The sequence below is a fragment of the Cyprinodon tularosa genome, unplaced genomic scaffold (assembly GCF_016077235.1).
Source record: "Cyprinodon tularosa strain WSP-4 unplaced genomic scaffold, ASM1607723v1 ctg227, whole genome shotgun sequence".
Lineage (NCBI taxonomy): Eukaryota > Metazoa > Chordata > Actinopteri > Cyprinodontiformes > Cyprinodontidae > Cyprinodon > Cyprinodon tularosa.
In genome coordinates, this window is record NW_024038846.1 from 471,583 (window position 1) to 486,376 (window position 14,794).

Below are 14,794 nucleotides of genomic sequence, written 5' to 3' on the forward strand. Positions count from 1 at the left end.
CAAGTACTATTGCTTATTAAAAGAATGATTACGTTTTTTGTATAATACTAGTGGTGGGCCGTTATAGGCGTTAACGCTCTGTTTTAATTCCAGACTCTTCTCAGGCGATAAAAAAACAGAGCTGGGTCTATACTAATGATAACCTTCTCCTTGATCTTTTAGCGGGGATGCATATCTGGTGTCGAGAACCAATCAATATTCCAACCTGTGTAGGGATACTTTGAAATTACCACATCGAACGTGACGTGCTGCCATGGATGCCGCTATAAGCCCATCTCTATCAGCATAGCTAACTAATCTCCTCGCTCGGTGGACAGCCACAAGCTGCCAGCTTGAGCTCATTCTCCAGGTGGCCACAGGTGACCCATCTTAGAAACTACCTGCGAGGTGAACTATCATTAGGAGAATACATGACCAGCATGCCACGGAGAAAGCCGTGAAGGATGAGAAGTTGATCAAGGCGACGTGTGTCAGATTTTTGGAGACAATATACAGGTGCTGGTCATAAAATTAGAATATCATGAAAAAGTAGATTGATTTCAGTAATTCCATTTAAAAAGTGAAACTTGTATATTATATTCATACATTACATACAAACTCATATATTTCAGATGTTTATTTTGTTTAATTTTGATGATTACAAATGACAACAAATGAAAATCTCAAATTCATCATATCAGAAAATTAGAATATTGTGAAAAGGTTCAAAATTGATGGCCCCTGGTGCCACACTCTAATCAGCTAATTAACTCAAACCACCTGCAAAAGCCTTTAAATGGTCTTTCAGTCTAGTTCTATAGGCTACACAATCATGGGGAAGACTGCTGACTTGACAGTTGTCCAAAAGACGACCATCGACACCTTGCACAAGGAGGGCAAGACACAAAAGGTCATCGCTAAAGAGGCTGGCTGTTCACAGAGCTCAGTGTCCAAGCACATTAATAGAGAGGCGAAGGGAAGGAAAAGATGTGGTCGAAAAAAGTGTACAAGCAAGAGAGATAACCGCACCCTGGAGAGGATTGTGAAACAAAACCCATTCAAAAATGTGGAGGAGATTCACAAAGAGTGGACTGCAGCTGGAGTGAGTGCTTCAAGAACCACCACACACAGACGTATGAAAGACATGGGTTTCTGCTGTCGCATTCCTTGTGTCAAGCCACTCTTGAACCACAGACAGCGTCAGAAGCGTCTTGCCTGGGCTAAAGAGAAACAGGACTGGACTGCTGGTGAGTGGTCCAAAGTCATGTTCTCTGATGAAAGTAAATTTTGCATTTCCTTTGGAAATCAAGGTCCCAGAGTCTGGAGGAAAAGAAGAGAGGCACTTCATCCACGTTGCTTGAAGTCCAGTGTAAAGTTTCCACAGTCAGTGATGGTTTGGGGTGCCATGTCATCTGCTGGTGTTGGTCCATTGTGTTTTCTGAGGTCCAGGGTCAACGCAGCCACATACCAGGAAGTTTTAGAGCACTTCATGCTTCCTGCAGCTGACCAACTTTTTGGAGATGCAGATTTCATTTTCCAACAGGACTTGGCACCTGCACACAGTGCCAAAGCTACCAGTACCTGGTTGAAGGACCATGGTATCCCTGTTCTTAATTGGCCAGCAAACTCTCCTGACCTTAACCCCATAGAAAATCTATGGGGTATTGTGAAGAAGAAGATGCAATACACCAGACCCAACAATTCAGAAGAGCTAAAAGCCACTATTAGAGCAACCTGGGCTATCATAACACCTGAGCAGTGCCACAGACTGATCGACTCCATGCCACGCCGCATTGCTGCAGTAATACAGGCCAAAGGAGGCCCAACTAAATACTGAGTGCTGTACATGCTCATACTTTTCATGTTCATACTTTTCAGTTGGCCAACATTTCTATAAATCCTTTGTTTTTATTGGTCTTCAGTAATATTCTAATTTTCTGATATGATGAATTTGAGATTTTCATTTGTTGTCATTTGTAATCATCAAAATTAAACAAAATAAACATCTGAAATATATGAGTTTGTATGTAATGTATGAATATAATATACAAGTTTCACTTTTTAAATGGAATTACTGAAATCAATCTACTTTTTCATGATATTCTAATTTTATGACCAGCACCTGTATTGTTAAAGTGGAAAATCTATAATTGGAAGTGGGAAACTCTATTTTTTGCTGCAAAAACACAAAAAATTAGCAAAAAAATTATTTATAGCTTTGTCCTAATCTTAAGCACGAAGATGAAATTACGTTTGATTTTGCAAACATAATTAAAAAAGGAAATGTTTGCTTATAAATTCTGGAGGAAGCACACATATCATGAATGCCTTTGACAGAATCCAAAGGAGCGATTTAAATATAGATGAATTTAGATTTAAATCCAAGATTAAAGTGAGATTAATCTAGATTATAAAAAAATCAATCATTGCCTACCACTATGTAATACATTTAAGTCGGGAAGGTAATCACTATTTAGAGGAGCTAAAATCAGTGAACCATTGTCTGACTAAAATTCTGATGGTCTTACTTTTGAAGTATGCTATCTTTGCTTTAGAGAAGTTTAAAGAAAGGAGCTTTGTGGACATCATTTTTAAACTCACCTTTTTATGGCAGGTTAAGCATTGAAAATTACATGTTTTTGGTCCTAGCTTAATGTTCCTAGACATGTTCAAATCTCATTAAGGTCCAAAATTTTTGAACCATTTGAACCAAGCTTGTTTGAACCATTTAGGATATAGCAGAAACTGTTTATTTTAAGAGTTGATATTAGTTTATGTATTGAGTTATGTACAAATGAAAAGAATTTAAAGAAAAAATCCCCAAAAACAAGCTAGAAATGCATATTTTTACAGTTTTTTTGTATTTTTTATTCAGTGGTTTTTTGATAAAAGTTTTTGTCTCGCAATCTGAAACAAATCCAATATAAAAACAACTAATCTAAATGATGTCAATTACGGTTTTATGAGAAAACTTGGATCTAGCTAGAATGGCAAATGTGCAGTCATGGCTTTACAAAAAAATTGGCTTTCTGTAAAGGTCATGAGAACACAATAGATTCATTTCTGCTCCGTTTATGTTTTTAGAGCAAGCTTCTATGGAGCTCTCTGCAGCAGCTGCCAGAAAACAAATGCTTCTCCACAGTGTGTGGTGAGAAAGGTACACACTGCATAAATAAGCAAGATGGCTGACACCCTGGACAGGAGAGTATGCATAGAGGAGAGTCTAAGGAGCTGTCTGCTCTGGAGCTCTGCATAATAACGCTGATGGGAGCAATTTCTCCTTGGGGATTAGGATAAATGGACACAAATAAGGGATTAATGAATGGAAGGGTTTTTCCCTTAGACATAAAATAATAGATATTCCATGGAAGAGTCATTTTGTTGTGTTTCTGATTGCTGAGTCAGCAGTTCTCCGTGCAAGTAGGAAGAATAATAGATGTGCAGCGTTGAGAATGTACCTTTATCTGGTGCAGAGAGGTTGGGGTCACTCCTGGGTAGAGTTGTGTCTCCTATCTGGTGAGTAGGAGCTCGCTACAGAAAGAGGAAATAACAAATTCTAAATAAACTTATGAAAAACACACCGGAGCTGTGCTATTTAAGCTCTTATAAGGACCAGAACAGAACAACAACAGTGGAGTGGGGTAAGAAACAAATGTAAAGTTCACAATTTCTCTTTCAATCTTATGTTTTTTTTTTTGTTTTTTTACAGAACGGAACACGGATTGTACATAGCCCTGAGCACAACTTGTTTTATTTATTTATTTATTTATTTATTTATTTATTTATTTATTTATTTATTTATTTATTTATTTATCATATACTTAAACATTTCTCTCATTTTTCAACTGAACTCAGAATTCATTAAGACATTTGCAGTTACACTGTAGCATCAACCTGACCGCACCACATGCACAAAGAACTTTCGTTATGTTGTATCAAACAATAAAAATGAATAAAATGATAATAAAAAAATAGCTGATTTATAGAAAAAAAAAAAAAAAAAAAAAAAAAACGATTTAACTGAAAAAAAACCCAAACACTTAAATTCAGTTCTGTATTTTTGTTCATGATCATCACCCTAAACACAAGCATAAAGCCAATCAGTTTTTATTGGTTTTATAATATAGATAAAATGCAAATCAATGCCGTTGATTCCAAGAAAAATGCAAACAAACATAATTAAAATAACCGATTTATAATGTCACAAGATGCATGCATGTCTAAAAAGAATAATATACATATTAATACCAAAACGTTTTCTACCAATGAAAGACATTTGAAGAGAATCTGGTAGATATCATAAAAAAATTGTGTCTATAATTGTTTAAATAAGGAAAACAAAAATAAGAATCTCGCTAAACAATCTTTGCAGAAGCCAGATTAATCAATTAATAAAAATGTTTTGTAGTATTTGAGTCATCTGTAATATTCCCTCTATAGAATTAAACATAAACAGGGTGAAAAAAGAGGTTAACTTCATATGAAGCTGCGACTGCAAGAGATGAATGGCCTTCAACAGTAAACAGATAAGGCTTCCGTTATCAGAGATTTGTCTGCGGACTGATTGTGTGGTCGGGTTACATTCTGTCCTTCAACTAGGAAAGCAATTACAATATCAAGCAGTTTCCATAACCTCTTGTTTTCGTGTTAACACTGGTTTGATGTACAGGACTTTCCCTTTTTCTCCCCTGAGGCTCGAATAGGGGCGAGCTAATGTTTAACAAAAACACAAGTACCGTCTAGTGCTCTTGAAAAATTGCACCTCTCAGCGACAAAATGGCCTTACACCATTTTTGTCTCCTACATAGAAGTCACCCATTGAGATGTATTGTACATTAAAAAGGTGACCTTGTTTTTTGCCAGAGTATGCACCTCATTGGGTACAGAAGTTGTTATAAACTCAAGATTTGCTTCAAAGAGTGCTGGATAACTATGGATCTGCTTCCTAATTTGACTTTGTGGTCCAGTCGCACCTTTGCTGACTTTGATTAAAAAAAGCAAAACTTAACAGAAGCTCATTAAACATATCAGAGGGGTGGAGCAGAAATGCAAGAAATTGCTCTTCTTTCAAGGTTGTCGTCTTTTATTTCACCCCCTTGTCATATAAAAACCATTACAGCTACCATAAAAAATTGAATGCAGACACTTTTAACATTCTATCATAATATTATTCTGACAGACTTACTATTTGTTGAGCTCTAGTAATCCTTGTCTGTGTTATAAAAAGGCCATAAAGTCATGAAAAAACTCATCTGAATGATTGCATTGAGGACTGACAATTAGTTAAAAGGTGAGCAATAAATATTCCTTCCATTTATCATATTTTAACTTGCTGTCCCAGTTCTTCATGTATTGCTATGTAGGAAATTAGTCCAAAATGGAAAAATATAACTAACCGAATAACTGACAAAGACAATTTTGGCCTTTTTATAATAATTTTTTTTATGTTGTCTTCTAAAATTTCTGTGAAAAACAAAAGTGTTGAATTCATTGTGTGACCAGTTATCAGCTAACTAACTGTTATTAAGCTATGTCTGCATCCCAATTTATTCATAACTCTGGCAAATTGAGTTCTACAATTATTTACCATCAATAATTTTTTAGATATTCTTACTAAGAAAACACTTGAAACTGGACAGAAGTAAAAAATATTTTTAAACAAATTAAAAACTGGTATCTTAAAAATAACCATGTCTTTCTCAATTATCAATCAAAATATCTGTGCAGTTCTCATAGGTACTGTGGCCATTCATTATGAGCTAAAAGTCTGAGGTTGCAGGCCCCCATGCTTTCATTATAATCTGCGGCTCATTTAACACAATTTCTTTTAAATCTACTAATATTTTCTATTGAAACTTTGGAATAATTCAGAATGTGAATAATGCCACAGAAACAATAATGAGTCCAGGTGTATCAAAGCAGATTGTATAAAGTAGATTAGCTTAATCTGTTGCAGTTGATTGCTGATTAGCTGGTTGAAAGAAGCCTCATGCAGTTTTTTCCCCCGCCTTTTTAGCTAAATTGGCTGTTTGAAAATCAAGCAGACTGGTAGCATCACCAGTCAATCTTCAAAAAGCTACATTTGGAAAGGTAAAAGTGGCATGCGCTGTATCTTACTCATGACTCATATTGTTTCTGTTAAATAATGACCCTGAAACCTGACTTATTGCTACAGATGGAAGCACAAACTCTGCTAAAGAATTCATACTTTGTTTCAGTCATTTTTTTATTATTAATACTGTTGTTTTTTTTTACTTAAAAAGAGTTTAATTTGATCTAATGTACTCTACTGGTGTTGCACCAAAGTCAAAGCTGTTTTCCTCAGTTAGATTAGCTTAAAGGTATAGTGGAGGATTTTCACGGTTTTTTTTAAAAGACCTGCTCTCTCCGCTTTAAAATAATGCACATACACAACCCTGTACCCGCTCCTGAGAGGGAACGCCCTATTAAACATGTGTGAAAGCATGCACAAACCCATTTCTCCTCATGTGCGCTCTGTTTAAAAGTGTCACCAATGCAATCACTCATATAAGCTTACTTTCCAAAGAAGATTTGCAATTTATCCACTATGTCAGACTCACTACCGGCAAGTAAAAATGGGGACAAGCACATAGGAGAGCCTTATGTAAACATATAACCAGAATGATTGACAATTAGGAGAACTACTTATTTTGATGATCCACCCAGAAAAAGAACATCCTCCACTATACCTTTAATCCAATAAAAAAATAAGAATTTTGTATTTGCCAACCTGTACAGGATCATGGGGGTTGGGGAAGATGGCACTGACCGGTCTCTCTCTCGGAGATAAGCAGGCATTTTCTCTGGAATGCTTGTGTTTCTCTGCCATTTGAGGCGAACCTGAAATGAACAGAAGGATATGTTAGAGCTCTGACACACGCACACACACGGGAAGAGCAAACATGTGCTGGACCAAACAGGGAGCAAGGTGTTAGGCTATTACCCGCAAATACTGGCAATCAGGAAAGGCCAATCTCTCTTTCTCCCTCCAAGCTTCTCTCTTCGCCGTCCTTTCAGCCTCACTAGCTCTACAACATGATAAATGGCCTGACCCCTCCTTCGCACACCCACACTCACACATCCTCCTCACTCCCCTCTAACTTCACTCCCTTGCCTCCTCCATTACAAGGGACAATCACAACAGCCAGACACGCTTACATATGTAACGCGATACGATAGATAGGTGCAAAAACCAACCGTGCAAATTCTTCACAAACGCTGCCCTTCCTCTCAGCAGCTGCTGCATGAATCTTGAACCATTAGCCAACTTGACAGCACTTGGAGGGCTATCATATGAATATAAGATCGCATTTGCTGGCTCTCCTTCAGGTAGCACCACAGAGGCAATAATTCTTCGCACGCTTTATGGGTAGACAGAGGGCACTTTTATAAGGGCGCCGCCCGCTGTCAGGAGCTTGCCAAAGGGGAGTGCATACGGTTCCATAAACGTCTTCATATATTCTCGCTTTTTATGATGGGGATCAGGGAGAAACACATTTACACATTCAAACACACTGGATTGAGAGGGCGGCAGGATGAGGCATTAGCTATTCACTCTGCACAGCGGAGGAGGTTTGGATAACTGCGGCCGGCCTGGTCGGGGCTTTTTATACGGGAATAGTCAGCTCAGTTCTAAAAATCTCTTATTCTCTCTTACATTGTTGCACGTTTTTGCTGGCTCTTTGAGTTCCCTTCGACACCATTTCTCTCAGCTGATTTATTTATATATCTCCATTCCGTATTCTCTTTGTTTTTCGTTTTCTCGGCTTGCTTACTTTTCAACATTCTCTTTGAGACTCTTTAGCTAGATTTTAACCTTATCAGACGGGATCCCACCACTCCACTGTAAGGTCGAAAGTGCGCCCTTTCTAACAAGCAACACTCCATTTAAATCAACTGGATAAGAGTCGGAAATGCTGATTTATTTATTTTTTTTAAGAAGCAATCTCACCTCTGGCACTGGAAGGGGCTGAGCTGGTGACATTCGGGGAGGCAGAATGGTTGGAGCTTAAACTCGAGGTAGATGGACTGGGCTGCAGGTGGAGAAGACAACATTATGTACATTTTTGTTAAATAAACAAAATATTAAAATCATTTTCCATTTACCAAAGGATAAATGAGCTTGCTTTAAAATAAGGTAGCTGACTTTAAACAGTATTCTTTTCACTTCAATAATCTGGGTAAAGGGTACAATAGATTTATTTTTTGCTGATGATCTTAATAAAATTTGATCTGCCAACATATAGCTTTTTAACGCTTTATAGCAAATACTTTAACACAATTTCTTTTTGTCTAGGAACTATTTTTGGTGTAAAAATAACTGAATCTATAAAGGAATTTGAGGATTTTTTTTCAAGCAAAAATTCAGTTACTGCAACGCATAAACAAACCAGCCACGTAGATGAAAATGGGTTGACGACCGGGATCGGACGCTTGAAAACTTTGCTATAAAATGCTCCATAATGAAGCCTAGTTAGCACTATTGACGACACTCTTTGGGGTGAAAGTTGTTACTGAGAGAAGATTACTTAGCTTTTTGATTATTTTATTTTACTATGAAAGAGATGTCATGAAAGATGATGCATAAAATCTATACAAAGCTCCTAAAAATTATTTTGTAGGCATGTCTCCTGCATAAAGCGGGACTATAGAGATAACAGGAAGGTGTAACAGAGTACAATTAATGTCACATATTCTTAGCATAATAGATTCATGTTTAATTGTAGAGATGAATAAAGCGCCGTCAGAGAGGTAAGCATTGCTAACTATCACCTTGAAGAAAAAACATTTTTTATTACTGCCAATACAGACACATTTTCACGGCACCTTTCATAAAGTATAAATCTTATCTAAAATATTGAGCTTCTACTTGCAATTTACACTATCAGCACTGTTAATATTACTCAGAAGTACCTTTGCTTCTTGGAAAAAATATCTTGCTTTATTTAAGACATGAAGGTCAGCAAAATGAAGGGATTGAAAATTTGTGGTAAACTGAAACAAAAACAAAACTGCTTTTTTTATTTCTACTTTTAGTTTATGTCATTTGCAAACAACATGAACTAGTTTATAGTTAACATAGGGCATCACCTTTTAACAGTATATTTATTTGTATTTAATCATACCCTTTGCACACTTTGGAAATTTAATGAGATCTGATCCACCAAAACAAGCAGCTGTTGTTTATTTGGAGACATTTATTCACCATTTATTTACCTGAGCAATATTAGAAAAAGTGTTGAAGTCATCTGCTATAGTGATTGATATGTGATTGAAGAATTTCTTCAAATCTTTGTTTTATTATCTTTTGAGAGATGTCTGTTAAATAGCCAAGCAAAAGCAAACTTTGTGGTAATGCGAAATCTTTAAAAAGGACCAATACTTTTGGGCTTCAATCTACATAAGGTGCTTTGGTTGTTGTCTGATACTACTAGTGTCAATTACCAAATAAATCTGAGAACAAAAATAAAGATGTTCAATGGAAGTTCTTAATGAACTCTATTACTGGTTTCCATCCTTAAGTAAATAGTTAATTAACAGGAAATGAAAGATTTAATATCCAAATCTATTATCCAAACTGACTTAGTCAGATTCCTGACAGCAGCCTTTTTCTCCGTGTTTCGCCTCTTCTACTATTACTCCAGGCCTGCCAGGTGCGGCAGACAGCTTGCCAAGAGTTGTCGACAGCTCTTTGAATTGGGCAAATCTAGTTTAGATTAGACTCAGGCAGGCTCCCTGGACGGCCTGCACAAAGCACCGTGTCCTGAATTGATATAATCATGACAATTTGTTTGGCCGGACTGAGTCCTGGACATGAAAGACGGCATGATAGTGAGAAAAAGGGTCGGAGGAGAGAAAAAAAAATTAGGACGGAATGGAGCAAGGAGGGATTAGAAAAGAAAAGTGATACGAGTTGAGCATGTTGGAGCAGGAAGGCAAATGTTGGGATGTGGACTCAATCTACTACTTAAAGAACCTTTTTCTGGGGTGTGTGGGTAGTGCATAAGAGTCTGCTTGTATGTGTGTTTAAAGGCGAGAGATTACCTGCATGTTAAAGACTTCATCTGAGCTCTCCGACTGCCCGGTGATGTTACTGACTTCGTTGGAGGCTTGAGATGAAAGGGAGGACGAGGAGTAACGGTTCACTGCAGGGTAGCTGCAGGGGCTAAGAAGACAAAGAGGGCTTGTTATGGCAGATTTGGTCAAAGGAAATTAAGTTATGTTCCATGAACGACGACATTAAGAGCTTCTCTTCTTTTTTTTCACATTTTCTCATCTTAAAAGTGCATACATCAATGTGATATTTGGACAACTTTAAGTATCCTATAACTACAATGGAGGAAAAACACAAACTTTTTTTTACCCACAGTCAATCTGAAAAGTGTTTTTTGCATTTAGATGTAATGGAAAACTATCAAAACAATATGCATGGTTAGAAGTAAACTCCACACATAGCCATTCCTGTAGTGCAACATGGTAGTGGTAGCAAAATGCTGTGGGAATGCATTTAATAGGATAGAACATCAAGCCTGATTTATGTTAGCCTTTTTACCCTAGAAGATAAGAGGGAATCACTGCTAATGAAATTCATTTTTCACTGAGAAATAATACCTACACAAGCCTTCGAACACATCGAATCAACTTTTAAACAAAATCTAATCATGTTTTATTTTATTTTTTCTATATATCAAACAAATAAAAATCATAAAATCATTATAAAGAGGAAAATAGCCGCATTAGCCTAATGACAAAGCAGAACTGAAAAAATATAAGCTGTGGAATAAATTATAATGAAAAAACTTTTGTGCAAATGATGTCCTTCTCTTTTGAGTTTGTTTCAGATATTGCATGAAAGCATGTATTATTATTATTGTTATTATTAAATAATAATATTCCAATTCTTGGCCGAGCAGCAACTGTTAAGATCCATTTATGGATTCCGACCTGAAGGCAGCAAATGGTGCTTTAAAATCAATCTAACGCACACTGAAGTTTTCCAGCCAAGCAAGACAAAATATTTTTTTAGTTATGTTGACAAGTAGCTGTGTTTCACTTACCGTAAATTCACCAAGGAGTCCAACACAATGGAAAAACCGGCAGAAAATAAGAGAGAGATGATGGATGTCAGTTTGGATGATAACAGTTAGAATGACAATTGCAGTATTTCATCAAAAGGACAAAAACGTCTAAAAAATATATACAGATATAGTGCATTTTCCCTTTTTTTTTTTTTTTGGAAAGCAAAACTTGATGCACGAAAAACAAGCAAAAAAAAAAAGGAGGAAATGTCAAAGTGAGATAGAAGCGATGTGTGCATCGCCAAAGTTTCTGTGCCCCATGGGAATAGACTGTTGTTGGAGAATGTCGCAGGTAGACAGGGCGGAAGGGTCACTGAGCACATCAAAACACCCACCCGCAGTCAGCCAAATAGACAGACCCCCCCCCCAAAAAAAAAAAAAAAAAAAAACAGAAGTAAACAGCTGGAGGAAAGATCCATTACTAGATGATTTTTTAACATTTCACTTCATAAAAGATGGTATTTTACTAAAGCCCAATGTAAAAATAGATCTATTTAATGATTAAATTAATAATTTCATCACCTCCGCCTTGATACCCCTCTGCCCGCGTCCGGGCTGATGATACTTGGCACAGAGTTCCTGTAAGTCCGTGGGCTCCCATTGGTGAAGGGCACGGGGCTTGCCCGTACATAAGCTGGGAACTCCTGCAGTTTCAGATGAAGGAAAGAAGGAAAGCACATGATTAAAGGCTCCTCCAGTCAGCATGTGGTGCATAAATAAAATGTTTGGCATGTAGATGAGGGGAGGTTTGTTTAACAAGTGGTGGCTCCCCGACCCCCCTTCCTTAGGACTGCAGGGGTCATAGAATTAGAAATCTGAGCACAGCAGATGCGTTCTACTCTCACATGTGGTTTACACTTTTTAATAATTTAAAGTAAGAAAATATGCAATCTTCTTAATTTGTTTATGTTGGGTTTGAATTCATCTGTGTTTAATACCTGTATGCCCAGACTGGATTTCATGAGATGGAACTGGTCCACCAGCTTCTTATGAAGGGGTCTCATGTCTTGGGGAACATACTTCTCATGCACAGCTAGGCCGTATTCCAAGATGCTGGCCTGCAACACAGAAACAGAAATATCAAATACAAATCCAGCAAGAAGTTCACTTGTGCTCAACGTTATATATACATATATCTCCCTAAACCAGATTTTGGGGGTATTTTTCTGCCTCTTTTTTTATTAAACAAACATGCACATGTCTAATAAGTTCTCTTGTATTTTGAAACTGAGCTGCGGATGAAAAAATATTATGGGTACATTGATGTTTTCGTCGAAATGAGAACATTCTGTGCAATTGTGAGAAAATCTATTGACCGCCTGTTTGCACGGACTATTTGTAAATGGTGCCCTGCATTGGTGACCTGAGGTTTAGACAGATTGCATTCAGGGTGTGTCGTTTGCAGAGATTCTGTTCTAGTTCTAAGTACAAGGAAGAATCCTTTTTAAAGTTCCCACAGTGCGTCCAGTCTCTCCTGGTCCTTATTTTGAACATTGTCTGTGTGAGAAAATCAGAGGCGGAATCCAGACCCAGCTGATCCACTTCCTGCCTTTATTCAGACTCATCATTTTCCTGGATCAGACTTGTGTCAGCAGTGTTACCTGCACACTTTAGGAGTTTTACAGACAAGCCTGCTAGTGCAGTCATTTGTGTACAGAGAGAGGAGGAGATAGGGGTATGTGTGAAGATGCTCCTCAGTCTCACCGGAGCATGGGAAGCTTTTCAGTCAGAGTGAGATGTGGATGAGTTGGAGGAAGGTGTAAACAGCTGCTTTTCAAACCTGCAGCAGACGCTGTAAAGGTCGTCGTCTGCCAGGTGGGGATTGTGCTTAAGGCAGGGAGAAGGGATCCTGTAGACGGTAATATTTTTCACAGCATTCTAAACTGCAGCTTGCTCATTAGCACAGAGGTTGATTTTTTTTAAGCTTCTCATTGTAGCGTCATCTAGCTGCCCTGATCACCGTTGCAGGTTTGTCCCTGGTCTTGTTATGCATGATCAAGCTCCAATGATTTTAAAAACATAAAAACACACTGAGGCATTAAAAGGTATGTAGCTCCTGCTCCAAAGTGTTACGTGAGGGAGGCGCCTGTCTACAATGAACCCAGCTTCAAATCTCCAAAGGAAGCCACCGCACAGGAGTCAAGTTGCCAACATTGATGAGAGGTAGAGTTGGAGTAGCTGAGAGTTTCAGGCTGAGGAACATTAACAGTTAAAAATGATTGTAACCGCAATATGCTGCAATCCACCATATTTCTAAAGGTACTTTGCAAAAGTGGATTGCTTTAAATAAACAGCTAGCTGGCTTACATTTTAACATTACTGGGTGTCCCAACAAGATATAGGATCATATTAAACTTCTGGAACAAAATGCAAGGTCAATCCTATTAAAAGCTATTCGTTTTTGTGCTAGAAAAAACTAATAAATCAAATAATCTAGATATTCTGCAAAAGAAAAAAAATGAGCTAAGATTAAGACTGGAAACAAAAATTCTGAGGTTTTTCTGCATTTTGAAAGAGGATAATTAAGCAGATATTAGTTTAAGGGGTGTATGTAAATCTTTAGATCTTTTTAATTTTTATTTTTTTTTAACTGTTCATCCACTACAAAAGTAAACCATCAGAGCCATAAAACAATGGGAAATTCATTTTGATATAGATGCATACATCTGACATGAATTGTTTTTACTTTTACCCATTTATGTGCACAAGAAAACTACTATAAATATATATAGTATTGAAAGAAATAATAAATATAACATCTTCAAAAAATTAAATATACTGTACTTTTTGAGCTTTTTAAAGAGGGAATTATTTCTGTATTTTCAGACCTGTTCAAACATGAGCTCTCTCAGTCGACCAATCTTGTCTCCATCCTCCGGATGATTCATGATGTAGTCCTTCACGAAAAAAGCCTGCAAATAAACAAAGTACTGAGCATCTGAAGGCCTGGAGAGGATTATGTTTTTTGCATGGCAATGTTACCTAAATCCCACCAGATCTGACTCAGTGAATGTTTTGTTTTTTACTTGTTTATTTTTTTATTTGTGTAGTCCTTCAATGCATTTGCATTTTTGAGCAAAAAGTGAGCAGCACGCTGTCTCACTGATTACCAACCTGCAGTAAAGATACTAAAATATGACAGTATATACACATAAAAACAAAATATATTATAATATCTAACTGCAAAATCAGAAACACAGTAATTGGTCCAGCACTTTTTAAATGATTTCAAATAAAGATTTTTTTCTTATCATGTGCTTTTTGTTATAATGAATTATTTTTGTTGCATTAACTCAGGCAGACAAACCGCATAAATACCATTTTAATGTAATAACAATGACCAGGCTAACAATAACCGGCTAAAATAACTTTATTTCGTGGCTTGTACCTGTACCTGTGTAATGACAATAAAGTTGAATCTAATCAAATGTAATCTAATAAGACTGTTGAACTGTTGAAACTCTAAAGAAGACTCTGCATCACACTTGAACATATGCACTAAATAGAAGATTTCTTCATAATCCATTTAGATAGAACACAACTAATATTCTACTGCATTTTGCACCTTATATTTATTTATTTTGAAGTGCATTGAACCTCTCCATATTAATACCTTTTGCACCATGACTTTTAACAGTTTTTCACTGTTTTAAACTGCTCATTAACTGTTAAAAAGCGAAATTTAGTTTTGTATACACTCTGTGTATAAAAGATGG

General features: G+C 36.9%; 1 protein-coding gene across 1 annotated transcript in view; it reads right to left on the reverse strand.

Moving 5' to 3' along the window:
* The window catches only part of dock4b (dedicator of cytokinesis 4b), a 114,647-nt gene that overhangs the window by 14,008 nt on the left and 85,845 nt on the right, over positions 1-14,794 (reverse strand). The window contains exons 43-49 of the mRNA XM_038286511.1: positions 13,907-13,990; positions 12,017-12,136; positions 11,601-11,722; positions 10,045-10,156; positions 7,952-8,033; positions 6,731-6,840; positions 3,438-3,510 (exon numbers count right to left, since the gene is read on the reverse strand). Of these exons, the coding sequence (XP_038142439.1) occupies positions 3,438-3,510; positions 6,731-6,840; positions 7,952-8,033; positions 10,045-10,156; positions 11,601-11,722; positions 12,017-12,136; positions 13,907-13,990 (703 nt within the window). The remainder of the gene's footprint in view (positions 1-3,437; positions 3,511-6,730; positions 6,841-7,951; positions 8,034-10,044; positions 10,157-11,600; positions 11,723-12,016; positions 12,137-13,906; positions 13,991-14,794) is intronic.